This window comes from Daldinia vernicosa, assembly GCF_022497035.1.
Source record: "Daldinia vernicosa strain CBS 139.73 unplaced genomic scaffold F5Y00scaffold_11, whole genome shotgun sequence".
Classification (NCBI taxonomy): Eukaryota; Fungi; Ascomycota; class Sordariomycetes; order Xylariales; family Hypoxylaceae; genus Daldinia; species Daldinia vernicosa.
The window spans coordinates 495,728-521,861 of record NW_025953927.1 but is presented as its reverse complement, the minus strand read 5'-3'; the positions used below and the strand labels follow the sequence as shown (position 1 = coordinate 521,861).

Below are 26,134 nucleotides of genomic sequence, written 5' to 3'. Positions count from 1 at the left end.
GCGTATAATCCCGTTACGATAAAGTATAAAATACATTAAGTATTTACTTTATTATATATAATTAAGTCTCGTTATAACGAATTTTAAAAAACATTAATATATATTTATTATAAAATGAATTTATTATAGAATATAAGGTGCACGGACCGTACAAGTATTAAAAATAAAAAGTATAAACATAAAAGTTAAAATTTAAACCATTTTAAAAATGCATTAATTAAAATAATATTAAATTTAAATTAAAATAAACTTAACTTTTATTTTTTATAACGAATTAAGTGGTGACTTATCTCCGAAATTAACGAATTCGTTATATAAAAAAGTTCGTTAAATCCTATATAAAATTTAATAAAATACAATATAAATTCGTTATAAAGTAAATTCGTTATAAAGTAAATTCGTTATGGCGAGACTCGACTGTAAGACCTCGGTTCTTGGTGGTTGCGATATTTTATGTTTTACAAAGTTTTACAGAAGAGATGTACCCGGAAGCTTCAAAAAGCGGGCCTTAGCAGGGCTTAGCTCCCATGCAACGGTAACGTTATTGGTGTGCGGATACGTCAAAGACAAGGGTCTCTATGCCTGCGCTAACACCCTCAACCATGCTTCTCGGCCTTTCACGATACATACGACTTAACGTTGATTAAAATAGGTGATCGTGGAGCTCTGTTTTGTTGTTTGATTCCTCTTGTTTTAAATCATCTATAAATATTTTATTTACAGTATATCTCATATATTATTATCGTATTAATCTTGAGAATTCTATAAAATATCAGTTGTTTTAGAAGCATATTACTAGCTATCAATTAGCGTATGTGCACCCCATCGTTACAGCACCCCTCACCCCATAAATCCATCATCCTATCCTGTCTTACGTCACACCTTTTTATAAGCTCTCAGGAACAGCCCGATTTACCTATTAACTAACCTAACCTAGCCTATTACGCAGGCCAACCACCAGCCCACATTAAATTGAATTACCTACCGATCTAACTCTACCTACACCTACCTATCCTGCCTATCTACCCACCTACCCACCTACCTACCTATACTAAACTACTCTACCTCACATAGAGTTAGTTCTATTCTACACATTCCCATCTCATCTTAGACTTCACTACCACTACAGCCGTCACCACGATGGAGTCCTTTGCAAAACTCAAGCGTCGCGGCACAGACCTAATCGGTTCTATTCCCCAAAACTTACCCTCGATGCCTCACTTACCTCATCTACAACGCCCGGGAGGCGGAGGTGGAGATAAAAGTAAAGGTGCCCACACGATGAAGGGCACCTGGCAGCACATCTCCATCCCGCCTCTTCCGCGATCGTCACATTCAATTGACGTAGTGGCCGGCAATGCATACATCTTCGGCGGCGAGGCCGAGTCCTCCCGCAAGCCCGTCGACAATGACATGCACATCATAGTGCTTCCTTCGGGAAGTGCCTCTGCCGACTACTACAGCGTCAAAGCCAAACCCTCCCCCCAGCAACACGTCCCCGAACCCGCCCCCATCACGGAGGAGGACGAGATCGCCGCTGAGCTCAAGGACCCCCTAACCGATGTCCCTCTGAGCTCTCCCACCCCACTTACAGCTGGGGAACCCTCATCCGCTACATCCGCTACATCTGATAGAGGCAAGACCAACAACTTAGGTGATGTCCCCAGCGCCCGCGTCGGCCACGCCAGCGCCGTCATCGGCTCCCGTATCTTCCTATTCGGTGGCCGCAGCGCGGAGTCCGCCTCGGAACCCCTCGACGAACACGGTCGGGTCTGGGTCTTCGAGACAAAGACCCATACGTGGGCGTATCTAGACCCCTACCACAACAGCCCCGTCCCACCCCCGCGGAGCTTCTTCGCCGCAGTAGCGACCGACAAGCCGCGAGACTTCGCCATCAAGCCCCTCCGCCGGACCGAGAGCTGGAAGGAGTGGGCCGAGGGCGACTCGGCTGATGTGGGGATCCCGCAGCGCCCGATTGCGGGTAATGTTGCAGCGCACGCGGTAGACGAAGAGGACGCGGGTTTCGGCACGTTTATCATCCACGGCGGCTGCACGGCAGATGGTGGCAGGACGGGAGACGTATGGGCTTTCGACGTGCGCAGCCGCACGTGGAAAGAACTCCCATCCGCACCGGGCCCCGCGCGGGGTGGCGCCGCTCTCGCCCTCGCTAAGAGCCGTCTCTACCGCTTCGGTGGATATGACGGCGAGAAGGAACTCGGCGGACAGCTGGATGTTCTCGACCTAGCGCTCGACGAATTCGACGACCGCGTCAGCAGAGGTGAAATCGGCGTTTTCGCGCGCGGCGAGTGGCAGACTCTTGCCCCGCCCGTCACCAACGCACCCCCTCCAAGTGATACCGAAACGGCCAAGCTAGTACCTACGGAAGAATGGCCCGGGGACCGCAGCGTCAGCAGCTTGGAGCTGGTGCTCGGCGGCGGCGGACGCGAGTACCTCGTCCTCATGCTAGGCGAGCGGTGTCCCAGCGCCCAAGGCCACGCAGGCGCCGGCCAGTTCTGGAACGACGTCTGGGCCTTCCAGGTGCCTCCCATCGGCATGACAACCGCCAGCGTCACGGATGCCTTCCTGCATGCCGTGGGGCGCAGAACGGGAGAAGGCAAATGGACGAGGGTCGTCCCGGGTCCGTACGATGAAGACGAGAGCTTGGACGTCCAGGGCCCTGGTCCAAGGGGGTGGCTAGCTAGTGCGCCGGTGGGCGACCTGGAAGAGAATGGCGTGCTGATATTCGGCGGGCTGAGCGAGAATAATCAGAGACTCGGAGATGGTTGGATTTTTAGGTTGGGTTAAGTTAGGCATATGAGGTATCTATTTACGTTTAAATGTTGGCAAGCAAACAAGCAAGCAAGCTTTTGATTTAAGCTTCTGGGTTTCGATAGTAGACCCAATTTCCTTGGTAACGGTTACGACTGGTTGGGTTAAACGATTAAATGAAACCAAAAAGGCAGATTTATATCAAATAAGTAAATAAAATTTACCAGTTAACTGAAGCAAGGCCAGACAAATGATTGGGATATTTATTACAGAAGATGCGTGGGAAACGGCGCAAGGGACGGTCTTCTTTTTATGAACCGATACAAATAGAGCTTATGTACAAAGTGTCTACGTCTACGCCCGTGTCCCAAGAGGTCTCTCCGCTGTCTCTCTTTACAGGTCGCTTCTCGTAGTCTCGATACCCCACGGCTCGCTCGTCAAGTTTGTCTGGCCAGCACTGTTCTCGCAAGTGTCACGGCCACTCTGCGGGCCGGGTTTCGGTACCTCGGCGCCTGGTGATGTAACGCTCTCCCTGAGGCTCGCCAGGAGCTTCTTAGTAGTCTCGGGCGTCAGATCCTCGTAGTAGTCGTCGTTAATCTGGATCATGGGCGCGTTGACGCAAGCACCGAGGCATTCTACCTCGATAAATGTGAATAGTCCGTCGGGCGTCGTCTCGCCCTGCTTGATGCCTAATTCCTCCTTGATCGCCTTCACGATCGCATCGCTGCCGCATCCGCCGAGTTGGCAGGGTGTCTATTCCGGATCATACCTCGTTAGCAGGTGGTACATTTCCAATGGAGATCTTCAAATGTCGACCAATGACACATCCACTAGACAACCTATCTGTAGATGGCGATTCTACTCTACCCTCGGGGTGATACTGTCTAGGTTCACATCATAATGCGGTACGTCCGATAGATAAGATACGGGATCGTGAGGACGAATTCTCGAAATATAGGTTATGTATGTATAAGAAATGCAAGGTTCAAAAGACGCAAGCGACAAGAAACTCGACGCAAACTCACCGTGGTGCACGCTTGGACGTGGAACTTGCCAACAGGCGTCCGGTTATACATAGTATAGAAAGAGGCGACTTCGTATACTCGTGTGGGGGGCATCTCGAGGATGCGCGCCACCTCGTTCATGACGGATATGGATGTGAAGCCGTGCTGGCGTTGGCCCAAGTCGAGCAGCGGCATGACGGCAGCCTTCTTGTACTGGGGCGGGTAGCGCTTTAGGATCTGGGCGATGACCTCTTCATTCTGAGGCGAGAACTTGAAGGGTATCTCGGGGTTGTTGTCGGGCGTGTTCCGGTGCTGTTGTTGTCGCAAGGCAAGTTGAGCGTCAGCGATGGATCAGACATTCAAAGACTTATTTAATTAATAGATAGATAAGCTGACGAGGGGCTGGCTTTAAACTCCCGTACGTTGCTCGGGCAAGGTGTCGAGAGCGAATATAGCGAAGAGGCGGAAGCTGGTTTGGCAGGCAGGCAGACTTCCACAGCATCCGTCTATTTCGCAACTCCATATACATAGAATAGAGCCTCTTGGGTTTGATGGAGACAAGACGGGGACAAGACAAGACATACCACTGCGAGAGTCTCACTTCTTCTCGAGCTACCGGCTGTGAAGGCTCGGAACTGTGATCGAGGAACTCGGCATGCCGGGCGAGCTATCCGTCGGAGGAAGACCGGGGCCAGTTTCGACGCCATGGTAAATGGTATAGTGCGTTCAATTGAAGAGGGATGGCAGAGCTCGGCGGGTTGAAGGTCCTCGGATCATTATGAGGTTTGAATTGGCGATAAACTCTAAGATCCAATCAGATTAATCGTGTTGGTCAAAGATGACCCACATGGTTAAATCTCGGTCTCTTCGTTCCCGCCTACCTACCACTTTACACTATAAAGTCGGGCACTCTATTACATAAGACAGTACCTTAGTACCTACTAGTTAAGATAAAATGCCTCTACATTATGAGGTATTCCGTACACATGCAGCAACAAGTTGATTGAATGGGCAGACAGACTTTGACGCGAGTCTTAAATGCTGACCACATACGAGACCAAAAAGTACCCAAGGTATCGCCTCAACAAGAAACTTCGCATACCCAATTTACTTTTATTGTTCTCGTCATTCTACGTCATTATTGACACGGAAGTTACTATCATATCAAAACCGTCATGTTACGACGGGAGGCAAGATAATCCCTAAGTTAGACAGAAAAGCACACGGGCAAAAAAAGACTATCTCCGTCACTCGGCTGCACCCCCTTCCTCTTCTTCCTTCTTAGTGGCATCGCCATTAGGGGATTCGGCCTCTTCTGCGGGCTTCTCCGCAGGTTCCTCATCAGCAGGCTCCTTCGCGTCTGCTTCCTCGTTTTCGGCCACCAGCTTCTTAACGGCCTCGACCGTTGCAGCAGGCCCGCCGGGCTCGGCGATGAGAACCTTGCCGCTCTTGTCAACGACGAAGACGCCGCGAGTGACGCCCTTGGGGGCTTTCTTAAAACCGAGTGCTTCAATTAACGCGAAGCTGGTGTCGCATAGAAGCGGGTAAGGTAAGTTCTGCTTGGTCTTAAATGTGGTGTTGGCTTTAGGCGAGTCAGCCGAGAGGCCGTAGATGGCGAGGCCACCCTTGGTCAAAGGCTCGTAGGAATCTCTAAAGAGACAGGCTTGGTTGGTACCTGTATATCAGGTCAGACACAGCTAGCGCTAATTCATAGTGACTACATGGGATGAAGCTTACAGCCCGGTGTGGAGGCCTTTGGGTACGTGAAAATCACAACTCCGGATTTGCTCTCGTCTAGGAGGGCCTTTAAGGTAGTCTTTTTACCGTCATTGGTTTCGAACTCGCCGCCAAAACCGTCGAGGGTGAGTGTATCACCGACTACGGGTTTGGCGGGCTTGGAAGAGCCATTGGCATCGGCAGATTTGGTGGACTTGGTAGGTTTGGCCTTGACAGCCTCCTTAACCTTGGAGGCTGCCTTTGAAACTTTGGATTGCTTCTTGACTGGCGGCTCTGGGGCCGGCGCAGGAGCTTTGCGCTTGCGAAGCTCGACGGGCATGATGTTGGGCTTAGTGAGCTAAATAATCAAATAAATGCAGCGAAAGATGAAAAGAGCGTATCTAACAGTGATCGCTAGTTGAGGGCGACCGGGAAATAAGGATTTGAAGGAGATTTGGGTGAAGTTTGATGAAGAACGGATGGAAAACAAGAAGGAGAGGTAGTCAGGTTGAGGTCGTTGAGGTCGCAGGTAAACAGGAGGTTGCGACGAGATCTGACCAATGAAAAGGAACCATTGCGACAGCTTTCCTAAGAAGAGCAGGGGTGCGAGATAAGTTGTGTCACAGGGATATCAGGATGCCGACAATTTAAAATCCATTGCTAATAGCGAGGCTAACGTGATCAAGCCAATTCCTGTAGAGTTCCAGCGCAGGTCGGGGGGTGTTGTGTGTATTGGTGCGTGGTGTGTGGCAGAGGGCAGAGGGCAGAGGCCGCGGACGGGAAAAAAGCTGAAGGGGGCGAGGGGAAGAGGAGGTACCTCCCCTAACAAAAAAGCTCGCATATGGAGTCGTTACTCGCGACAAGGTGGTGGTAGATCGGTATGTGGTCTGGGCTACCCAGGTAAGGTACTACTCTCTACTCTGCTACTGTGTATTAAGAGAAAGAGCTGTGAGCTGTCACTACGGTAACTTCCAGAGCTGTTACCTAACCGGCTAACCCCCTCAAGCATCTATTAGACCCTAACCTAAACATGAAGAAATACGGTACTTGATATTATTTAGCGGGCTTATTAATTGATGCAGTACCGTACATAGATGATATGGGAAAACGTACGTATACACCATATGTAGCGGAAGGAAATGCATACTAGCTTTAGCGTAGGGCTAACCTTTTAGGTTCAGTACCATACTTTGTAAATTACCGTCTAAAGAGAGGTATAGAAAGGGGAAACTTGGTAGCGGCTGCCAGTTGACCGTCCTAGTGTACCTAGAAATGTATGTTAATCGTCCAAGACCTTCCAGGCCATCGCACCATTTCCCTTCTCCCATTTCCCATTTCCGCACAGACACAACACGAGTCAACATTTCTCCTTATGCAGTATTTCTCTACATCATGCGCCCAGATCCCCATTCTCTATTCGTGACTTTTAGCGACACAGAAAATCCGATGACAATCTACAGCCTCCAAGAAAAAGAAAAAGAAAAAGCGGCTTGGTACTCATTGGCTGCAATGGATGGATAGGAGCTGCAACAAGGCTCGCCAAGCCACCAATAGCCGTCCCTCTCTCTCATCAGAGTACGCGACGTACAGTATCCATCATATTATCATGATGTAGCTACGCCGTACGCATCTCAATACCGAGGCTATTAGACAACGTATTCTGTCTATGCTTCTTGTCGCTTATGAAATGAAAAGGAAAATGAGTATATTTGCACACCATTTTAATCAACTAACCTACCTAGGTTATTAACATTATCCTTTCGTATATCCTAGATAATTGACATGGTCCCAGATACCTGACATTTGCCGATTGAATATCCCTACACCAGCTAAGATGCTGGGAGCTCGATTGACGATCGTAGAACACGAATATATTCCGATATCTTTCACTTTTATGCCCATGCGACCTATACTCTCGTAATATTACATTCCACAGGGTTAGATACTTAACTACGATATTCGATTGTAATTCATTGACCATCAACCAATATTTTCTCGAGAATACCGTTGTCGTATCCCTATCCGCACAACTGGTGACCAATTACAGCCTTCATGTCACCTATTCTCTATCCCAATCATGATGGCCTAGAAGTTAAGAACGCTACTTACTGCAATGTCACCCTCTCCTATGCTCATCAACAACAGAACGACCTTGTGAGCGTGGAAACATGGCTACCGGTCAATCATTAAAATAGTCGTCTCCGAGCTGCTGGAGGTAGTGGACTCGGTCCTGGCCGGTTCTACCTAAGCTACGGCAACATGGCCGGCGCCATTGATGAAGGCTACGCTACTACTACTAGCACAAATGCTGGAGATGCTGGGATTGTAAATCCTTTATATAGATCCATATTCGTACTTAGGTATTGGATGGCCCTGGAAAATCGATGAAATATTGGTCCGACATTGGGGTGGTGATATCTTGAATGAAATAGTATTCCATCGAAGTATAATCGAGTATCAGAAGCCTAATACTATTCTGAGGCAATTATCGCAAAGAGCATTGTCCGTGACTTTTATGGGAAACCATCAGAGTATTCCTATTTTAATGGCTGCTCTCAAGGGGGTCGCCAAGGCTTCGAGTTGGCCCAAAATCATCATACTGCATTCGACGGTATCGCAGCCTCAGCGCCAGTAATTCACTGGGCTTAGTGGACTCCCGCTATATATTGGCCACAGATGCTGACGAATATAATGGGCGAATATCCACATAGCTGTGAGCTACATCTCCTTACCACCCTCGCGGTACAGGAATGCGACGGTCGGGACGGAGTTGTAGATGGTATTATATCGAACCCTAAAGCATGCGCATTCGATCCTTTTCTGCATATCGGGAGGACTTTCACCTGCCTGTCTGAGCATAAATCTATGAAGCTGAGCAGAGCTGCCGCAGTCATTGCGAATGCTAGCTGGGCGGGTCTAACTGACTCTCATAGGAACTTCATTTGGTATGGGCTCAACCACGGCACTGACATCAGTGGCGTTGTAACCAGTACCGGCATTGCAGCAACAACATGCAATAAAAATATCTATCAAGGTAATCCTATACCTCTTGCGTATCAGTGGATTCAGCTATTTGTTGAAAAAGATCCAAACTATGATTACACTGCTATAACCCAACAGGGATATGACGAAATAATGCGCAAGTCAGGGTCCGAACACGATTATATTGTTACGACTTTATTTTTAACATAGTAAATAGCAATCTGATATTTATCTTTTCCGAACTCCATCCACACATACCTATATTTTCTCGATACCTAACCACGATTTTCCTATCCTAACCAAAAGCCCAAAGAAGACATCATGAAAAGAATGGAGAAAGGAACTAATTAACCTGCAACTTATGTTTGAATATCATATTACCTAGCCTCACGTATGTAATTGGCTTGATTAATCGTCAAGTGTACGTCCTTCTCCTACCTGTCTAATTGTCAGTGGCTCACAAGGAATACACAGTGAGAAGACTTACACGAATAGACCCATCATGGGGGACACCTTGCGACCAGAAACCATCAATAGCTGGGAACATCCGCGGCATATTATTATAGGTTAGCAAAAGCCAGAACCCAATCACTCCCTTTGTGAGGACATCTAGAACGGCGTAAGCGATGATCTCGCCGTCGACATTGACACGGCGGGCACCATCAGCAATGGCCCATACACTAGAAATGTTAGCAAAAGATCTAACTTAGGAATACAAGGGTTGCTTACATAGGATACACAGTCCACAATAGGAGAGTGTAGAGAGAAATAGCCCCCCAGAAAGCTCTTGTTTTGTTGTCCCTAGTCGTTATTGCGTGTCGCCCTTTGTAGCCAACCTGATAGACGACATTAAGATAAGCGATGCAAGCGATGACATACCACCCCCATCCTTGAGCCTCGTATCTTGCGAGAGCGGCGAAGAGACCACTTAAGATCATGATCAAAGCTGACACGACGGCTATCAAGATGCTTGCACCGTTGATGCCAGCGATGAGGCATAAGTCCAACAAGAGAAGAGGTGTAGTAAGTGCCCACTAATAACATTAATGAGTAACCCGTAGCGACATTAGACTCGGGTAGAACCCATAATACTCACGTCAACATAACGGACCCAATATACCTGCCGATTGACGATCTCTATGATTTCCCCGTGCTTTGATATCTTGGTTACATAGGGGTGCATGGTTATACCATCACCCGTAGCCATGGCGTAGTAGGATAAGACACTGATTGTGGTAATCAATGCCGCGATTATATGGAACAGACGTTTTTGCTAGTCATGATTAACCTCTTACTTCTTTGTTGCGTCTTGAAGGGGCGCTGGTTTTCTTACCACTGGAACTCTCATAGCCATGACGTAAAACGTGACCGAAGATAAGACCATCAAGACGAAGACAACCCTAAGATAGATCATGTAAGTGGCTATTAGTGATTTCCCTCTTGTCAGGAGAGCTTACCATAATGTCCTATAACCTACCTCACTTGAGATTTGGAGGTATACACGAGGAAGATCTGGGATGACAGTGGGCACCGGCGCGTCGCTAGTCCTAAGAGGGGCAGCTACTCGAGTAGCCTCTGGGATCTCTTGTGGAATAAACATGATGATATGAAGTTCCCCTGGCCGCTCAACGTTCAAAGACTTTAAACTAGAAAGATTCCGATTTTGGAAGGGGGAAGTTTGCCGAATAAGAGTGCCTACCAGATGGTTTCGTAGCCGAGCGAGGTGGGAAGAAATGTAAGAGACACGAGGAGAGTATAACATATAATAATTATCAAACCAAGGACCGATATTTAAGACATCATAAATAAGGGGCAAACAATGGTGTCGTCACTTATAGTAGGTGGTGTAGAAACCAACCAATAAGATGCTAAGAACATACTCGAATTAGGCTTTCAACTGAATATTTACTAACTACCAAACCTTATAATAGTCCTACAGCAGTTTCTTGCTGCAAAACAAGAATTTCCTTTAGGTCATATACCGATATGCTTATCATGGCTGAAAGATTTAGTTCAGTCACCCCCCTTCCCTAGGCTATTGTGACGTAACTGATATAATATAAATAAACTGTAGACAGACATATCAGCAGACTACATATGTAGAAGAAAGCTATATTGGAGAGCTCTTTTATTTGGCTATAACCTCCTTGGATGGCAGATTTATCCTTCTAGAGGTTAAGGTGACGATACGGGTAATGTCGGTTCGTTAGTTTTGGAATTTGAGGAAATTGTGAATCGTGATGTGGTTAGTGAATTATGAATTACGTATATATATCATGACCATCCAAGATAATGAATGTCCTGGGTTGAAAGCTCCTGATCTTGGAACATACCTAAATAAGATACTAACATTTAAGTCCAGCCAGATGCTTTTCCTTGTTAGACATATCGTATATCATATCTCAGAATTAGTATGCTTTGAACCTATTTGTAGCATTATGAAGTTGTTATACTATTGAACGAGTAGAGAAAGGAATAAGTACGTGAAGTTGGTAGAAGTTGCCCCGCCCCCGGAAAATGAAACAAAGCTAAAGTGAAACCCCTTAGTAACTAGAGCCGAGTTTAATTGGGGCTAGGTACTCGAGTAAGTACTAATAATACATATGTATTCACCACCTTCCAAATTTATTAACGACGCCGTAGATGCCATTCTCGCTGCCCCACCAAAGAAAGGCAAGGCAGCTAAGCTTCCCGTAGAAGCTCTCTTTCGTCCCACCCCCACGTTAACCAAGACCCAACTGCATCCGACAAAACATAAAGTTACCTACCTAAAATCTAAAATCACGACAAAAAAAAAAGAATACATTTCAGACGTCGACAATATCAACCTTCTAGGAATACGACACCGTTTTACGACACTGCTATTGTTTCGCTTGCCTTGAGCGCCCATCGCCATGGAGCAACTCGCCGCGACGCTTCTATCGTTCCCTGAATCCAAATGTGCCGATTCCAGCCTGGTCGACAACGTCACTTTTGATACCGCAGCGAAGCTCCATGTTAGCAGGCTTTCAAAGTTACTTAAAGATCATAACGCCTCACTGGTTGCGCATGGCCCTCGACTCATCGACATACTTGACCCGGCCGTACATACCTTATCGTATCTCGCCGTTCTTCATACCCTCACCCTTCCCGCCCTAGACTCATCTATTCCTCGTGATACTCTTCTGAGCAAGTTTGTGCGCTTTCTATACGTCTTCGACGCGCGCCAGGCCCGATATGCTAGAAGCCATTTGCATGACATCTTGCTTGCCGCTGGAAGTGGTCAATATCTGCCGGTAAGCTGCTATAGCCTACACTCTACTACATCCTTCTATATAAACTAACGGTATTTTTTAGCCATCAGTTGCTGTCGGTGCTCTCGCAACAGCTATCCTGAGACTTGACCCGACCGGAAGCATGCTCACCATGTCCCATTTTCAACTTGTTAAGCTTGCCTACCAGACAAACAACATCCTACCAGCCCTTCCAGTACTCGACAAGAATATCGTATACTACCCCGGCATGGCCAACTACGGCGAGCCCAAATTCCTCTGCGATCTATCCTTACCGCCCCCAGCCTACCTCTCTCGAGAAACGGGGCTCACTACTAACTTGAAATCTTCCATCGTCTTAGAATATGATATATTTCGTGGTATGTCATATTGTAATTTAAGAGATTGGGCGAAAGCCTATGGGGCCTTTGAGAGGGTCGTCACATATCCTACGCGCGAAGGTGGCATAAGTAAAATCATGGTCGAGGCTTACAAAAAGTGGGTGTTGGTCAGCTTGCTCTCTACAGGAAAGCTTTCAGACCCCCCATCATACACGGGGGCCGCGGCGAGCAAGCTCTATGGAAGTATCGGAAAGCCATACACAGCGCTCGCAGTGCTATTCGTAACCGATAATGCCCAGGGACTAAAGGCCGAGGCTGAGAAGAACACACAGATATGGTTAGAAGATGGAAATACCGGGCTGGTTCAGGAAGTCCTCGCGGCGTATCAGAAGTGGCAGGTTCTGGGCCTAGAGCAGATCTACTCCAAGATTTCGCTCTCCGAGATTCGCAAACAGACCACAAGTGCGGAGACAGGAGATGTGCTCCAGAAGGACGAGGACGTGCAGACTCTTGTCCAAAACATGATAATATCCGGTATGCTAAACGGGGTGGTCGAGAAGAACGACGACGGCACGGCTTTCCTTACCTTCCTATCCCCGTCTACGCACCTTTCGGAGAAGGAGTTCGCTACGGAGCTCGCTGGAACGGCAGCCCGGTTGAAGCAACTACAGCCTATCTTCAAAACGACAAAGGAACGCCTAGGCACAAGCAAGGAGTACATCAAGCATGTGACCAAGGAGAAACTGCGAGGCGACAAAAACGAGCCGGATCCAACCCTCGCATTCGATGCCCACGTGGATGACGAAGATTTGATGGGCGGTGTGATTGCTACTGGCTGAGCGTAGCTATGTCGCTTCTTACCACCCATTCGGCGAGCGCGTTGGACTGGAACTCGAATATATTTTAATTAAGCCCGAGATTCGAGGCTGAATTCATTTTCTTCGAATCTTGGAGAGGTAGACGGCCGCTAAGTTAAGTTGGTTTGGAGAGGGGTCCGAAAACCGACATGTCACGATTGCGCGTTCTTATGCGGCGGCGTTTAGAGGACGGACATTTGCATCTGCAGGCAGCGGTGCCTCATGGATATGGCTTGGAATGCCATTTTAGCCAGAGATGGACGACAGTTAAGAAATCGTCGGACCTCTCAGCTTGTTAGAGACACTAGCAGGATTAAGAATAAACGCACTGATATCCCATTTACTACTATTGACCTTTTTCATTACCATTCTGTGTCGTAAGCACATTTTTCTCGTAGCATACAATGTGGATTTTAATTAACCCTTACTCGATTAATTCTCCTAGCTCATTCAGTATTGACAGTATTTCGCCCTAGTAGATGCCGTATCCGCGACAAATCCATATAGCCCAGACGCAATGATGAGACATCTAAACCAGAGGGTTTGTCTCAAGCAGTTCGGGGCTAACGAGCTTAGAAATTCGAATTTCAAATAGCAGCGTGCCTCATCAGGGATCCACAAACCCCTGCCATGAATTATACTAGTGGTTCACCGGCTCGACAATACGAGCTGCCAGGCCCTCGTGTTCCATCGACTCCGTATTACCTAGGTAGATAGGCACTAGCAAGCGCCCGATACATACACGCACATTAAATGAGAGTCGAGAGCTGCGATTACGAGCTAATACCAAATTGTTTGATCATGTCAGATAGCTTGAGGGCCTCAGTTCGGAAGTCCAGCTGGTTGGCGCCCATCACCTGGTAGCGTACTCTGCAACGTTTCATTAGCGATGACTTCATAATCGTACGGCTGGTTAGGTAATTAGTAGCAAATTAACATACCGCGAGTTTTCGCCGTACGTATCCGTCTTGGCCCGGCATCTGAAATGAAGCTTGGTGCAGTTGGCCGCTTCGAATATGGCAGGGAATCGGTCCTCGTCGTTTTCTTTGATCTCCATCAACTCGTCGGCTGACATGCCCATGATGACGCGCCCGACGTCGTCGAAGCATGATAGCCAGAGCTGGCCGGTGTGGTCGTTTACATTTACACTCATGATGTATCTGTACTGTGGCCGCGGGTGGGAGACGTCACACTTCTCACACCGCCATGTGCCGTCGCCTTGATCGATTACCTTCTTGTTGCATTGTTCGTTGCTACACGCAGGATACGCGAAATTATCCTGCTTGATATAGACAATCGTGGCTTTTAGATTGAAGTAGTCCGTAGTTTCCGTTCCGAGACCCTCGTCCTTTACCTGGGAAATGACCTTCGCCTGGTCAACACGGCCTGTGGCGGAGCCCATAGATGCCATGTTATTGTGGGTGGCAAAGTTGTCGGTACGGCCTTGGGAGTCGTACCAACCCTTGAGACGGTGGGCCTCTTCGATATCGGGGTCAACATTCATGCTGCCGGAGGAAAGAAGAGAAAGAGATCGACCACCGAAGTCAGATACCTTTACTCCTTTGAACGCAACGATAGATTCTGGTTGAGTGTTAAATGTAGTAGCGGTCTTACCCCATATCGTAAGGCGTACGGAGTATGAAGTGTCGTCAACCAAAGTCAATTCGCGCTTATCAAACGGCTTGCCGGTATTCTTGGAAGTGATCGAAGAGACCTCGCCAACTTCCTTCAGAACACCGATAACATCAACGGTAGCATCTTTTTCTACATTCTGGAGCTCTTCGATGTTGACGAAATTAAAGCGGGCTTGGGGCACACTGGCCTGATCCTCGGCTTTCTCGATGACAGTATCCCGCTCAAAGGCGAGTTCATAGTCGTTGGGGAGATTAGTGAATTGCTTCTTTGCGAGAGAAACACGGCAGGGGTTGCTAATATAGTAGACCTGTCCCTCTTGTAATAAATCGTAAAATTGGTCACATTGCTCGTTGAAAGCGGTCGCCTTTATTTCGCCACTTTGGTCCAGAAGATTGACAGAGAACAATTTACCCTCGCCAGAAGCCTTATGCCAGGTCTTAATGTCGGACTTCTGTGTTACACGAGCCTTGATAGTCCACTTGTGCGCATAGGGCGAAAGAGCCTCGATAGGGTAGATGACATTGTTCCCATTGCCGTGAGATGTGCTTGTAACTCCGCCCATGCGTGACGATACAGGTTCCGACTTGACCGGTGCCGAAGACTCTGTCTTTACGCCGTAGAAATTCGATGCGCCTATGGCTGCAGTAGTATTAGCGGCTTGTGGCTTGGCTTCGAATGCCTGGGGTTCGCCGATCCGGTCGTGCACACCGAGCTCAGTAGCGACTTCAAGGTCGAGGATAATTAGAATGCTATATATTGTTAACCACTGGAAATGCTAAACTGGATCAGCTTATTTAATACTTACTTCTTTCCCTTGACTGCATTTGCTTGATACGACTTAATCCGAACCAGAGCTCCGCGGACGAGGGAGTTATCGTGGATTACATGGTTGGCCTCTAAGAACAGTGTAAGTATCATTGCGTCGCGGTCTCGCAGTCAGGTAGGCATCGAAACGTACGTGTTGCCAACATGCATTGGACATAATTGCGTATATCACTTAAGACTACACGGTAGCGTTCAGGTTGGCCGGAAGGGCCTTGCTGTGGGGCGAGGGGCTTTATTTGTAGGCATTGTAAGACAGGAACTGGGAAGAGCTGCTCGACATGGTCTGGGTCGCTGAAGATGGCGCTGGGATCATAGTTAGCATATATGTATAAGTCTAGGCAGTAAAGAAAAAGATGCTGATAGTGGTTTACATACTCGAGAGCCCCTTGGGTGATAGCTTGTTGCGCTGCTGCAGCCGACATGCTGGAACTTGAATTTGCCTTGTTAGGTTGACTCTTCGAAGACAGCAAGATGCCTAGGTATGTTATGTCGAAAGCCGATGTTGCAATCTTGATAGTGGTCTTGACAGTGGGAGAGGTCAATCTAATAAACGCGTCGGCCCAAAAAAGTCGCGTCATGAATTAAGTAGTGGGTCCTGTGGCGTCTGAAGCGCGGGGTTCTTAAGGTAAGGTTCTCTAGCAATTTATATAGGTACCTAGGTACATGTACACGTGGGGCTACAAGCTGAAGCTAGGAGACTGTCAGCTGGCAACTCCTCGTACGTCATTCTCTCAGGCGTCGTCAGCAGCATCTATGTACCTAGACTGCTAAGTAGGCAGGTACCTACAAAGATCTATGTATGTAGGAGGTGCGTTGCCAAGCACATGAATACCTCGTGTCTTACGTTTCGTCTTTCTACATACATACCTAGGTACGTATTCCCTAAATCTCTTCAAACTTTTATTCTACCTACAACACCGTAACGATTGATTACTTCCATCACCATGGCAGACGCCGATGTTGCAACTAGATCTCCTGAGAGCGATGCTCAAGAGACTGTGGTTCTAGGCGACACTCCTGCACAGACAGGTCCTACAATGGGCGAGCATTGCACTTCCGACAGGCCTACCCGTAAGTCATATTCAACAAGCACGTCGACTAGTGTCGGCATTGACATATTACTACACAGCTGCCGGTCTAGCTCCAAAGGGAGAACTGAGGAAACTTGGTGGAGTGGATGTTAGTCCTCCGACACAGCAATAGCCGCCGTTTACTTATAAGCCCACGCTCATATCATAGTAGGTCTACCTTGCAAAGCCGGAAACATACCCGACGAATCCATCAAAACTCCTTCTCCTTCTTTCGAGCGGCACGGGAATAAAGTCGACGAACAATCAGGTTCAAGCGGACAAGTTTGCCGATGAAGGTTTGTACGTATACCTCAAGATGTTGGATATAGCATCACAACTTAAATATGGACGCTCGTCTAGGGTTTATATGGTTGATGTTAATTGTTGATGCAGTGTCGTCGTGATGCCCGATCTTTTTGAAGGCAACCCTGCGCCAAACTCTTCACCTATTTCCGAAGCTGAAGCGCAAGAGACCTCATTCCTCGACAAGCTCAAACTCAAGGCCGTCGAGATCGCAAAGTCGTTCGTAATTGACGAGTGGTTAGCACGCCATACCGAAGAAAAGGTCATGCCCATACTCGAGAAAGTTATCGACGCATGTAAAGGCGAGTTCGCGGATGCGGTCGGTAATGGAGGCGGCATATACGCCGTGGGTTATTGTTTCGGCGGACGGTATGTGCTCTTGCTGGCCAGTGAGCGTAGTCACGCGCAGAAAGGTTGGACTGGCGCACAGAAAGCTGCCGACGAGGAAGCAGGTGAAGGGGCAAGCCCACCAAAGAAGGGCCCGTATATCAGAGCAGGTGCACTGGCGCATGCAACTTTAGTATCACCAGAAGATTTTCAGGGATTGAAAGTCCCTGTGAGCTTGGTCTGTGTGGAAAGCGATCCTCTATTTCCCGACGAAGTCCGCGAAACCGGAGAAAACATAATGTCCACGGAGAATGTGGAGCATGAAGTCCAGGTCTATCCCGGTGTTCCGCATGGCTTTGCCGTCATTGGAGATTACGATGACGCCCATATCAAGAACGCGCAAATAACAGCTTTCGAGCAGATGTTAAGATGGCTCAAGGAACATTAGAAGACGAGTAAACAAGGTCATAACTGACTTCACGGCATTCTCTGGTTGTCTTCTAGTTAGGAGAGCACAGCGCTGGGAGAGCATGGCGATTAGGTTTTCAAGTTCAGTAGCTACGCGGATTTCAGTCATAAATAGATCCCTGAGATCTTGTTTGTACGCTTTTTCTATGGAACTGTGCAGACAATCTTTCCCCTTGTCTTATTTTCCTCGAGCAGCTGGTGCGCTTTAACGATCTCGTCCATAGGTAGGACTGTATCGATCAGGACCTTCAGTTTGCCGCTCTCAAAGTGAGGGATATATTCGGCCAGCTTGTCCCTCAACCGACCTTGGTAGTCGAGATCTCGGCTCCGTAATGTACTGCCCTCAAGCCGGATTCGCTTGTAGAGTAGCATACTAAAATCTACTCCGTCAAGGCGAGTACCGCCCAGCAAGCCGAGGAGAACCCATCGGGCATCTCTTGCTGCAACCGTGAGGTTCTTCTGGAAGTAGCTAGCCCCGATGAAGTCTACGATAAGATCAACACCCTTGCCACCCGTTGCCTCTAGAATTTCCTTGGCCCAGTCCTGTGTTTTATAGTTGAATGCCTTAGTAGCACCGAGCTCGCGCTCGACGAACCGGCATTTCTCATCTGTACCGGCAGTTGCGTAGACGGCACTCGCGCCGCTATCAAGACTGAGCTGGATCCCTGCGATGCTAACACCGCTGGCCTGTGTAGAAGGTGAGATTGAGTACCTACCTAATGCAATATGAGGACGGTGTTTGAGGGAGAGTATACTTACACCTGCGTGCCACAAAACAGTCTTACCCGCCGTGAATTCGCCTACTAGATGCAGCGCCTGTGTGGCCGTAATCCATGTTTCGGGGATGGCTGCTGCCGTCTCCCAGGAGAAGCTATCCGGCTTGTGCAGCAACATCTTGGAGCTTACGGCGATGTACTCGGCGTACGCACCGCCGTACGCTAAGCCGAAGACGGCGTCCCCGACCTCGAAGTCGCCGTGCGGGCCGGGCCCGAACGACTCGATCGTGCCGCTGAACTCGACACCCAGAGTAGACGGCGCTTGCGGCGGGAGCGGATACCGTCCCTCGCGCTGGATAAGATCCATACGGTTTAGCCCGAAGGCTTTGATACGCACTAGAGCGTCGCCCTCCTTGGGCTCGGGCTTGGGGGTCTGGGGATTTATGAATAGTGAGGTGGCGGGCCCTTTCCCGCCTCTAACCTCTGCGTTGGAGTATCGTTAGCTTTTATGTCTAGTTACATGTGATAGTTATATGAAGACGGGAACTTGGTCATAAATCACATACCGACGGCTTTCATTGTGTTACTACTCATTTTGGTTCCAAGGACAGTATTATAGGAGGTAGTTATGGCAAGTAGAACGAAGGTTCGGGGAAGCCAAAGACAATTATCTGTTTGATATTTAAATTATATGTAAGGACCTCAAGTTATCGATGATACTGTTACTCTTAAATAGTTCAGATAGACATTACCTAGGAGGTATGCTTTGAAATCAATGGCAAGTCTGGTTGGATAATTAGTACCTATTTTACTTGTTAGAGGTTAGCACCGCGTAGGTTACTTCGACTGATGGCGACAGCTGTATGTAGTGTACAGTATGCACCCTAATGGAAGATGCTAGATGACATCAAGTTTACTAAGTTAAGCTATTTAACCCAGCGAGTTCGATGAGTCAAGTCAAGCCAAATAACTGTAAAGACTTGACTCGTATCGAGTTAAGTCAAATAAAATGAAAAATGAGGCTTACTTGGCCGTATCGTGGGCTTGACTTGAGGCATCTACGGTATCGATACCGGCAAAAGTCCGGGTAATAAAATCTCCGGGATCCGATTGGTTAGAGTCGGGGTAATCTAAGATATACCCATCCAGGCCCATCCCCAACACTAAAAAGTTATCGTGATCTTAAAAAAGACGATTCCAAATAGCCTTATTACCTTGTACGTATATATAGAATAGAATAAAATCATCTCAATAGCTTATTATTACGTTAATTGTATAAAGGTGCTAGAAAAGACCCTGTAATTACCTTAATATAAAACGTTGCCGATCATACAAACAAATATTGTCTGATAATTTGCCCTAAATTGACCAATCATATCCCTTAGATATATACTAAAGTGGACCTGGATAGCCTTAACTTATTTGCTTAATAGGTAAATAAAAAAATTTTATACCTGACCTGGGCAAATATCCCGAAAAAGCTATCTATCCAAGCCGAGTCAAGTCAGGCCCGAGTCAAGTCAAGCTTTTATTTGATTTGTCGAACTCGCTGATTTAACCCGACATCTAAATTATTCCATTCATACCCGTACGCCGAATCCCGATCTCTTACTACCGGCGGAGACGAAATTATAAAACCACACTAACTCTTCGGAGACGTACGTCGGCGTTCGGTGTCTTTTGACTAACACAGAGGGGTTCGAATGGTCATCTACGGTGAGCTTTAGGTAGTTAATCCCCTAACATAAGCATATCTTAAATCCATATCTTAAATCTTCAAATCACAACTGGAGCACCAATTCTACCGGCCCTCATCTCCCTCATCCAAGCCATCACTATTTCTTCGCAGCGTAAAATATTGCGTCATACTCTCGAGTTGCTTAGGCGCACGGCGGCTAGACGAATGTGAACCATATCTACCAAGCAGCTCATCTAACCCGGGACACTTGCTGTCGTAAACACTTATCATATCGAAACAAGCATTCGAAGATAATTCTACGCTTAGCCGCTCCCTGGCTGAGGCTCGTAAATTTTATCGGAGTGCTATTCGATGAAATATATCTGGTCGTTGATATCTCGTTCGTGACATGACGGTAACGAGGTCCCCGTATAACGAGCCTGCATCTCAATTAAAGACAAGCGTAGCCCAACAGTTCGCTAGCCCCAGGACCTTATACGCATGGAACCGACTGATAATATCGGACGAGTTGGTATTTCGAGGCGAAACGCCCATATCGACAGACCGACTTGAAGCAAATAACGACCTTTGCAAGTTGGACAAATCCCTACGTTGAGTAGAGCATAAGTAACGATAGTTCGAGATGACGGGATGTAGTAAAAATCCACCTCGATAGAATCTGTCTACTCTTCCCTTACTATGTAGAGAGGTTTAGGCGTTAATGAACGCGTACGAGAGTAGAACATAATAAAGACAAAGTCACAACTAAATGCAGAGCAGGCGTTGATTGGTAGCCCTGCGTTATTAAACAAGATCTCGTATGTATTTGATTACCGTGGCAGCGGTTGCATCGAAGATCTCTGAATTCATCCATGTGGGAACGGTGGAAATTACATGGAGAGGCCCATGTAATCCCCATTAAGCAACTCCGGAGGACTCCATAGACGAACTTCACTTTATTGATGTTAGATAGCCTATTTCGATCAAGAGCCCCATACCTGTTTTTGACATTACAATGTGTTGTACCTAACGTATGTAGTAAGTGACACAATAAGTGACATGACAGGTCGAGTTAAACTAAAACTCGGAGATCACTTCGGTCTCAGCTCTAGCTGCGTCTGTACTATCAGTCCTAAGTTGAAACTTACAGGCGGATCATTGAATCGAATTAGACATTAGACATTCAGATTTGAGCCAGATTCAGCCCCGATGCCTTAAAGCTTAGGTGAGATCTACTACACCATCAACCGACTTGGCCTCAGTGGTCTGAGCAGACGCTTGTGGAACCCAAGGAGAAAGGGAAAACCTACGTATGTAGTAAAACCCTAGTTAGTTGATCGAAAAGACATGCTAGAGACTTTTAGCGAGATTCTCTTAGCGAGATTCTCTTAGGAGTTTTTATATCGTTAGATACGAGGCACCAACATGGAAATACTGCTTGCTGGCTGCATGGATTCTGCAAACGATAGACTATTACATCTACACCGCATCGAGGCAATTATCTGAGAGGACCCATCTCCCTTTAACACAGCTGTGCATGTGTATGTAATGGGTGATTATTTTGCATTGAATTTTCCATTTTCCTTATCCCAAGTGCCTTCGAAGACGGATTGATACGAGGTGCCAAATTACTTGCAACAACATGGTCCGATTGCACCCATGCTACACTGCTAGATCTAGAACAACGGAAAAATATTGAGTCCTGGTTCTTATCAAACCTGTTAATGAGGGTTGGCTGGCTTTCCAGAAAACCTCGAGGAACGCTTGGTACATAATTTCCGCGTCGGTCTAGGAGAACCAATCCAGATTTCAATCCTGGAGAGGACCAGCCGGTTATCGGTAGCGTCTTGTCAACCAGGGGGCTACCTCAGGGGTTTTACCCCGTCATAACTCGAAAAGGCATGATGATAATACGACCAGCCCTATTGTACAATGGTAATTAGCTGGGTATCTGGGTGTCTGGGTAGTTACACGTCTTTCTCCTTTACACGTGCTGCATTAAACATAAGTAACATGCGAATCGTGTAGGTATTCCGTACGGTGTTCCTCGTTACGATCAGCTTTCGAATTGGTTGGTTCAAAAGCGGCGCTCGTACTTTTCCCAAATCGGAGTTGGGGTCAAAGTCTGAGAGTCTGTTAACTGTGCCTCATCTGTTTAGGAGGTGTGAACCCCTGAATAAATTTACCGAACAGGGTTAAATGCATTGCTGTTTTAATCGGCAATACCTTATTCTTCCTTGCATAAATACCCAAATAGGTAAAGTTTTATCGGATTTCCCGCATTAATCCATATATAGTATGTACTATGTATGTATGTACAATAGTACCTAACGTACTTGGGCTGTTATCGGAGCGATTGAATTTTTTGCTTATGGTGTCAGCATCTTTGTCCACAATTGCGGTTCCTGCAGAAGCGCAATCTGTTCCTGCGTCTGCAATTGGCAAGTGGCAACTTTGACTTTTAATCTTTGACCTTTGACCTTTGGCCCTTTAAATTTTTGGATTTTGACCCATCCCGCATTCTGGGTATGCTAGACATTATCTGAGCACGGATTCGAAATACGATAAAGATGGGTACGGATTTTACGATGGCAACTCGGTCCGGAACAAGCCTAGCCGTATCACCGATAAATCAGTATGTACTAAGAATAAGTTGATAATTATGGGCTTTTAGCCAAGCAGAAAAGTCTAGGCTAGTGGCGTCCCAATTTCCGCAAACCGCCAAACTAGAAACTGACTGTGCATACCGACATGTCGCCCCAGCTCTGGCGCTGTTCCTTGCAGGATGCCTGCATGCTACACTACACTATGTATGTACAATACATACGCACAACCCCCCGGCCCGCATCATCCCAACCAGCCAACGAACGATGAGATCCTAAATAATTCCGAACTATTGTTCCAAGACCCATCTCGTGTTCCTAGTTATGGCCACCTGATAATGATTCATCACACCGATTGTACTCAACCATATTGAATAGCCCTGCAAGATACCTTGAGTTCAATGTGCTCCTAATAGGGGCTTAGCAGCTGGTACACCCCCTTTTAGCCTTTTCAGAGGTATATCGACCTGAAGTGAGGTATGTATCCTGAGTTGTACATGCTAAGAACGACCAAGTCATCATGGGGGAAATCCACACTTCGACCCCAAAAGGGGCAGATTTTGACGCTCATCATGCACCGCTAACTACTATGTTAGGTACATAGTAGTGTACATACACTAAGAAGAGATACCCCTGAGGTCCCTCTGGGGGGCGAACGATACACGCACTCATAATACACACATAATGTATTCTGCGTGTGTACAGTATGTGCGCAACAGCTTTCAGCCATGGGCATAATTACTCACGATTGGATAAAAAAGCGAAATAAGTTACTATGTATGGGAGAAAAAATAAAATAAAAATGGAGCAAATATAGATGGAGACGGAATCGACCCTGCTATCCTAGCGCCTCGGGCCCCGTCGTCCACTGCCCTGGCAGTAACCGGGATACGGTAAGGATAGGCTATCTATCTAATGTACGAATACTGGAGTAGGTGAAGTTCACGTTGCTTGGTGTACAGCTGGAAAGCAACCTGGAAAAGCAACCTGGAAGCAACCTCCCCCCTCCCCCCATGCCGTTTGTTCTGTATATAAATCCAACACATCCGAAGACCGACAATCCTTCCTCTCTTTTCCTTCCTCACCCACACAACTTTCTCTGCAAATAATCACCCTGACTTATCAGTCAATTTCATTCGTTATACAGCATACTTATTTGCTCTACCTATAGATACTTAATCCTCGACAAACAACTCTTACACGAGTCACTTAATACCAGACAACTCAGTCAAAATGAAGTTCTCCGTTGCTGCTCTCGCCTTCGCCGCTGGCGCCTCTGCTTCCTACCCGGTCGCTAGCGAACCTGCTGCCTACCCTGTATCCAGCGCCAGCGAGCCCGCTGCTTACCCCGTCTCCAGCGCTAGCGAGTCTGCCCCGGTTTCCAGCGCTTCTGCTTCCGCCTCGGTCCCCGTCGTGACCTCCTCGGCTTCTGCTCCCGCCTCTTACCCGGCTGTCAGCTCTTCGGCCTCTGCCCCGGCTTCGTTCCCTGCCGCCGGTAACGCTACTCAGTACACCACTGAGGTCGTTACCTCGTACGAGACCTACTGCCCCGGCCCTACTCAGATCACCTACGGCACCAACACCTACACTGTCACTGAGGTATGCAAATCTACAAAATCTATCAAATAATTCCGTGACTAACAAAATTCGATAGGCCACCACCTTGACCATCACTGACTGCCCTTGCACCATCAGCAAGCCCATCTACACTACTTCGTCAGTTTCCTGCGCTACTTGGTAAGAAGGATTTCTCACATAAGACTAAATGAACTAACATGGAAACAGTGCTCCCGCTGGTAGTGCTCCCGCCAGCAGTGGCCCGGCCCCTCCTACTTACCCTACTTCGGTCCCGGCTCCCCCCAGCTACCCTAACAGCACCGCCAGCACCGCCCCCGTCAACACCCCCACCTCGGTTTACCCTACCGGTGGTGCTCCCGGTGTTACCAGTGCTTCCGCCTCGGCTACCGCCATCCCCACTGCGGGTGCCGGTAAGGCTGCTGCCCTCTCCGGAGCTGGCCTCGCTGGTCTTCTCGGTCTTGCCGCTGCTCTTTTGTAAGCGGGCAATTTCAGCTCAGTAACCGAGTCTATGACCTACGATTCTCCTTTGTTCGATAGTACCTAATATTCGGTGATCGAGAGGGATGCTTCCGACGCTCATGACAGGAAGCAGTCTGGAGTTGTGAATGGGATTGGAGGAAGTGTTTAGACAGGGATTGTTAACGGCACGGTGTTCTGCATTGCACTATGGAGTATAACGACCACGCATGCGGGATCTAATTTTGATTCTTGTAATTTCTTGTCTCGGTATTTCGGGCAACCAACCAAATATAACCACGGAGGATTACAATTGTGTGAGGTCTCCTGGCGCTTGGAATGGTCAGGGAGGTTTTTTGGATCTTGAGGGGATATTTCCTGGCGGATACTTGGATGGAAAAATCACTTCGTTTCGGAGCCTTTGGACAAAATCAAACCATTTCAATCTTCACCACCTTTTACCCGTCTTCACCCAGGAAATTTCAATTCTCGTGCTCTTGCTAATTGCTGACTTCTCCTTCATGTACAAACCTTGGAGAGTCGGGCTTTGTTAATATTTTCGGCAAGGGTTGCAACATATCTGTTGTCTTTTGGCTGGATGTTTTATTGGTCTCCGGACAAATTCTCCTGTGCTTACGGAGTCCTTGTACAATAGTTCAATGGCAACGTAAACATGGCTAGGAGGCCAAGTTTTGGTCCGGCATCTTAATATTCTCTCCTTGTTCCTATGATGTGTGACTGAGTCCTATCTATGATCGTAAATCTCTCAGTTGGTAACTTTGTCAATGCTTGTATGAGTGTATACCTAACAATCATATCATAATAGTCCCCAAATGTTGAAGTTTATTTAGATTAGTTAAGTAACTATTGTTTCTTATTATACCTGGTATTCCCGCTTCAATCGCTCCACGAAGCCTAGTATATGTCCAGATAGGTATATATTCATTTGTTTTGGATATTCACGCAAGGTGTATTTACCGCTTAATTGGGCAGAGTGATCTACGAATGGCTAGGTGTTATATTTAGATTCAGATCAGATGAACGGTGGGCATGATCGCGTACATTAGTAACGATGTACCCGTTGATCATTGACGATCCAGTTGCCCGTGCACTTACGCTACTTACAATTACACGTAAGCCGGCGGTCTCAGGTTTAGTAGATGTGTCGATCTTATGTATTTAGTCTCGATTGACTATAAGTTAGCTGGTTAGTTGTTAAAACAAGTCTTACTAAAGGCGAGAGACACAAGGACAACGTCACTTGTTTACGACACCCGAGACAAGACACGTGTTTCTACTTTAGGACACGCTCATGTAGCCGACATGAAAGGTACTGTGTAGGTACCTACATGTCTATACGTAATGTAGGGTTACCGTACCGTCATATGCGTGTAGGTTAGGTACGTTATGCTATTCGTAGAGATGGATCTCATATCACACCTCGGCGTCCCTGCGTCGTCAGGTACCGGTAGACTACTGCAACATTGCTTCCCGCCCAACCCTTTATCAGGACGAGGACGCAACGTGACGGGGCGTGCATGTGAAGGATTAAGAT

The 26,134-nt window shown here is 47.4% G+C and overlaps 11 protein-coding genes across 11 annotated transcripts; 6 read left to right on the top strand and 5 right to left on the bottom strand.

The window, feature by feature from the left end:
- Positions 1-962: 962 nt before the first annotated feature.
- Positions 963-3,089, top strand: F5Y00DRAFT_18080 (uncharacterized protein). Its single transcript, XM_048004999.1, has one exon. It carries the CDS (start codon positions 1,141-1,143, stop codon positions 2,803-2,805), a length of 1,665 nt encoding a protein of 554 aa, XP_047867177.1. The 5' UTR covers positions 963-1,140; the 3' UTR covers positions 2,806-3,089.
- On the bottom strand, positions 2,984-4,696 carry F5Y00DRAFT_18074 (thioredoxin-like [2Fe-2S] ferredoxin-domain-containing protein). The gene is made up of 3 exons (XM_048004998.1): positions 4,358-4,696; positions 3,795-4,085; positions 2,984-3,522 (listed from the first exon to the last, which is right to left on the bottom strand). Exons 1-3 carry the CDS (start codon positions 4,478-4,480, stop codon positions 3,163-3,165), a joined length of 774 nt encoding a protein of 257 aa, XP_047867176.1. The 5' UTR covers positions 4,481-4,696; the 3' UTR covers positions 2,984-3,162.
- Positions 4,697-4,999: 303 nt separating this feature from the next.
- F5Y00DRAFT_18041 (AhpC-TSA-domain-containing protein) lies at positions 5,000-5,974 on the bottom strand. The gene is made up of 2 exons (XM_048004996.1): positions 5,511-5,974; positions 5,000-5,448 (listed from the first exon to the last, which is right to left on the bottom strand). Exons 1-2 carry the CDS (start codon positions 5,827-5,829, stop codon positions 5,021-5,023), a joined length of 747 nt encoding a protein of 248 aa, XP_047867175.1. The 5' UTR covers positions 5,830-5,974; the 3' UTR covers positions 5,000-5,020.
- A 2,187-nt stretch (positions 5,975-8,161) lies between these two features.
- F5Y00DRAFT_230726 (uncharacterized protein) lies at positions 8,162-8,807 on the top strand. Its single transcript, XM_048006939.1, has 2 exons — positions 8,162-8,632; positions 8,689-8,807. Exons 1-2 carry the CDS (start codon positions 8,166-8,168, stop codon positions 8,768-8,770), a joined length of 549 nt encoding a protein of 182 aa, XP_047867174.1. The 5' UTR covers positions 8,162-8,165; the 3' UTR covers positions 8,771-8,807.
- A 72-nt stretch (positions 8,808-8,879) lies between these two features.
- F5Y00DRAFT_259782 (opsin-1) lies at positions 8,880-10,071 on the bottom strand (the record flags this gene model as incomplete). Its single annotated transcript, XM_048010934.1, has 6 exons — positions 8,880-8,909; positions 8,959-9,151; positions 9,201-9,505; positions 9,568-9,744; positions 9,805-9,871; positions 9,929-10,071. 6 exons carry the CDS (start codon positions 10,069-10,071, stop codon positions 8,880-8,882), a joined length of 915 nt encoding a protein of 304 aa, XP_047867173.1.
- A 1,030-nt stretch (positions 10,072-11,101) lies between these two features.
- Positions 11,102-13,264, top strand: F5Y00DRAFT_230725 (uncharacterized protein). Its single transcript, XM_048006938.1, has 2 exons — positions 11,102-11,746; positions 11,808-13,264. Exons 1-2 carry the CDS (start codon positions 11,366-11,368, stop codon positions 12,900-12,902), a joined length of 1,476 nt encoding a protein of 491 aa, XP_047867172.1. The 5' UTR covers positions 11,102-11,365; the 3' UTR covers positions 12,903-13,264.
- Positions 13,265-13,693: 429 nt separating this feature from the next.
- F5Y00DRAFT_259780 (replication factor-a protein) lies at positions 13,694-15,802 on the bottom strand (the record flags this gene model as incomplete). The annotated part of the gene is made up of 5 exons (XM_048010933.1): positions 13,694-13,790; positions 13,862-15,304; positions 15,361-15,451; positions 15,514-15,683; positions 15,756-15,802. The coding sequence occupies 5 exons, from the start codon at positions 15,800-15,802 to the stop codon at positions 13,694-13,696; spliced, it is 1,848 nt and encodes a 615-aa protein (XP_047867171.1).
- A 312-nt stretch (positions 15,803-16,114) lies between these two features.
- F5Y00DRAFT_230720 (alpha/beta-hydrolase) lies at positions 16,115-17,646 on the top strand. Its single transcript, XM_048006937.1, has 4 exons — positions 16,115-16,451; positions 16,510-16,559; positions 16,623-16,750; positions 16,844-17,646. Exons 1-4 carry the CDS (start codon positions 16,325-16,327, stop codon positions 17,526-17,528), a joined length of 990 nt encoding a protein of 329 aa, XP_047867170.1. The 5' UTR covers positions 16,115-16,324; the 3' UTR covers positions 17,529-17,646.
- On the bottom strand, positions 17,647-19,274 carry F5Y00DRAFT_230717 (quinone oxidoreductase putative). The gene is made up of 4 exons (XM_048006936.1): positions 19,017-19,274; positions 18,831-18,935; positions 18,308-18,747; positions 17,647-18,235 (listed from the first exon to the last, which is right to left on the bottom strand). Exons 2-4 carry the CDS (start codon positions 18,856-18,858, stop codon positions 17,693-17,695), a joined length of 1,011 nt encoding a protein of 336 aa, XP_047867169.1. The 5' UTR covers positions 18,859-18,935; positions 19,017-19,274; the 3' UTR covers positions 17,647-17,692.
- Positions 19,275-23,778: 4,504 nt separating this feature from the next.
- Positions 23,779-24,601, top strand: F5Y00DRAFT_259777 (uncharacterized protein; the record flags this gene model as incomplete). Its single annotated transcript, XM_048010932.1, has 3 exons — positions 23,779-24,144; positions 24,200-24,282; positions 24,331-24,601. 3 exons carry the CDS (start codon positions 23,779-23,781, stop codon positions 24,599-24,601), a joined length of 720 nt encoding a protein of 239 aa, XP_047867168.1.
- Positions 24,602-24,638: 37 nt separating this feature from the next.
- Positions 24,639-25,326, top strand: F5Y00DRAFT_17895 (uncharacterized protein). Its single transcript, XM_048004970.1, has 2 exons — positions 24,639-25,085; positions 25,138-25,326. The coding sequence occupies exons 1-2, from the start codon at positions 24,810-24,812 to the stop codon at positions 25,258-25,260; spliced, it is 399 nt and encodes a 132-aa protein (XP_047867167.1). The 5' UTR covers positions 24,639-24,809; the 3' UTR covers positions 25,261-25,326.
- The last annotated feature ends 808 nt before the right edge of the window (positions 25,327-26,134 follow it).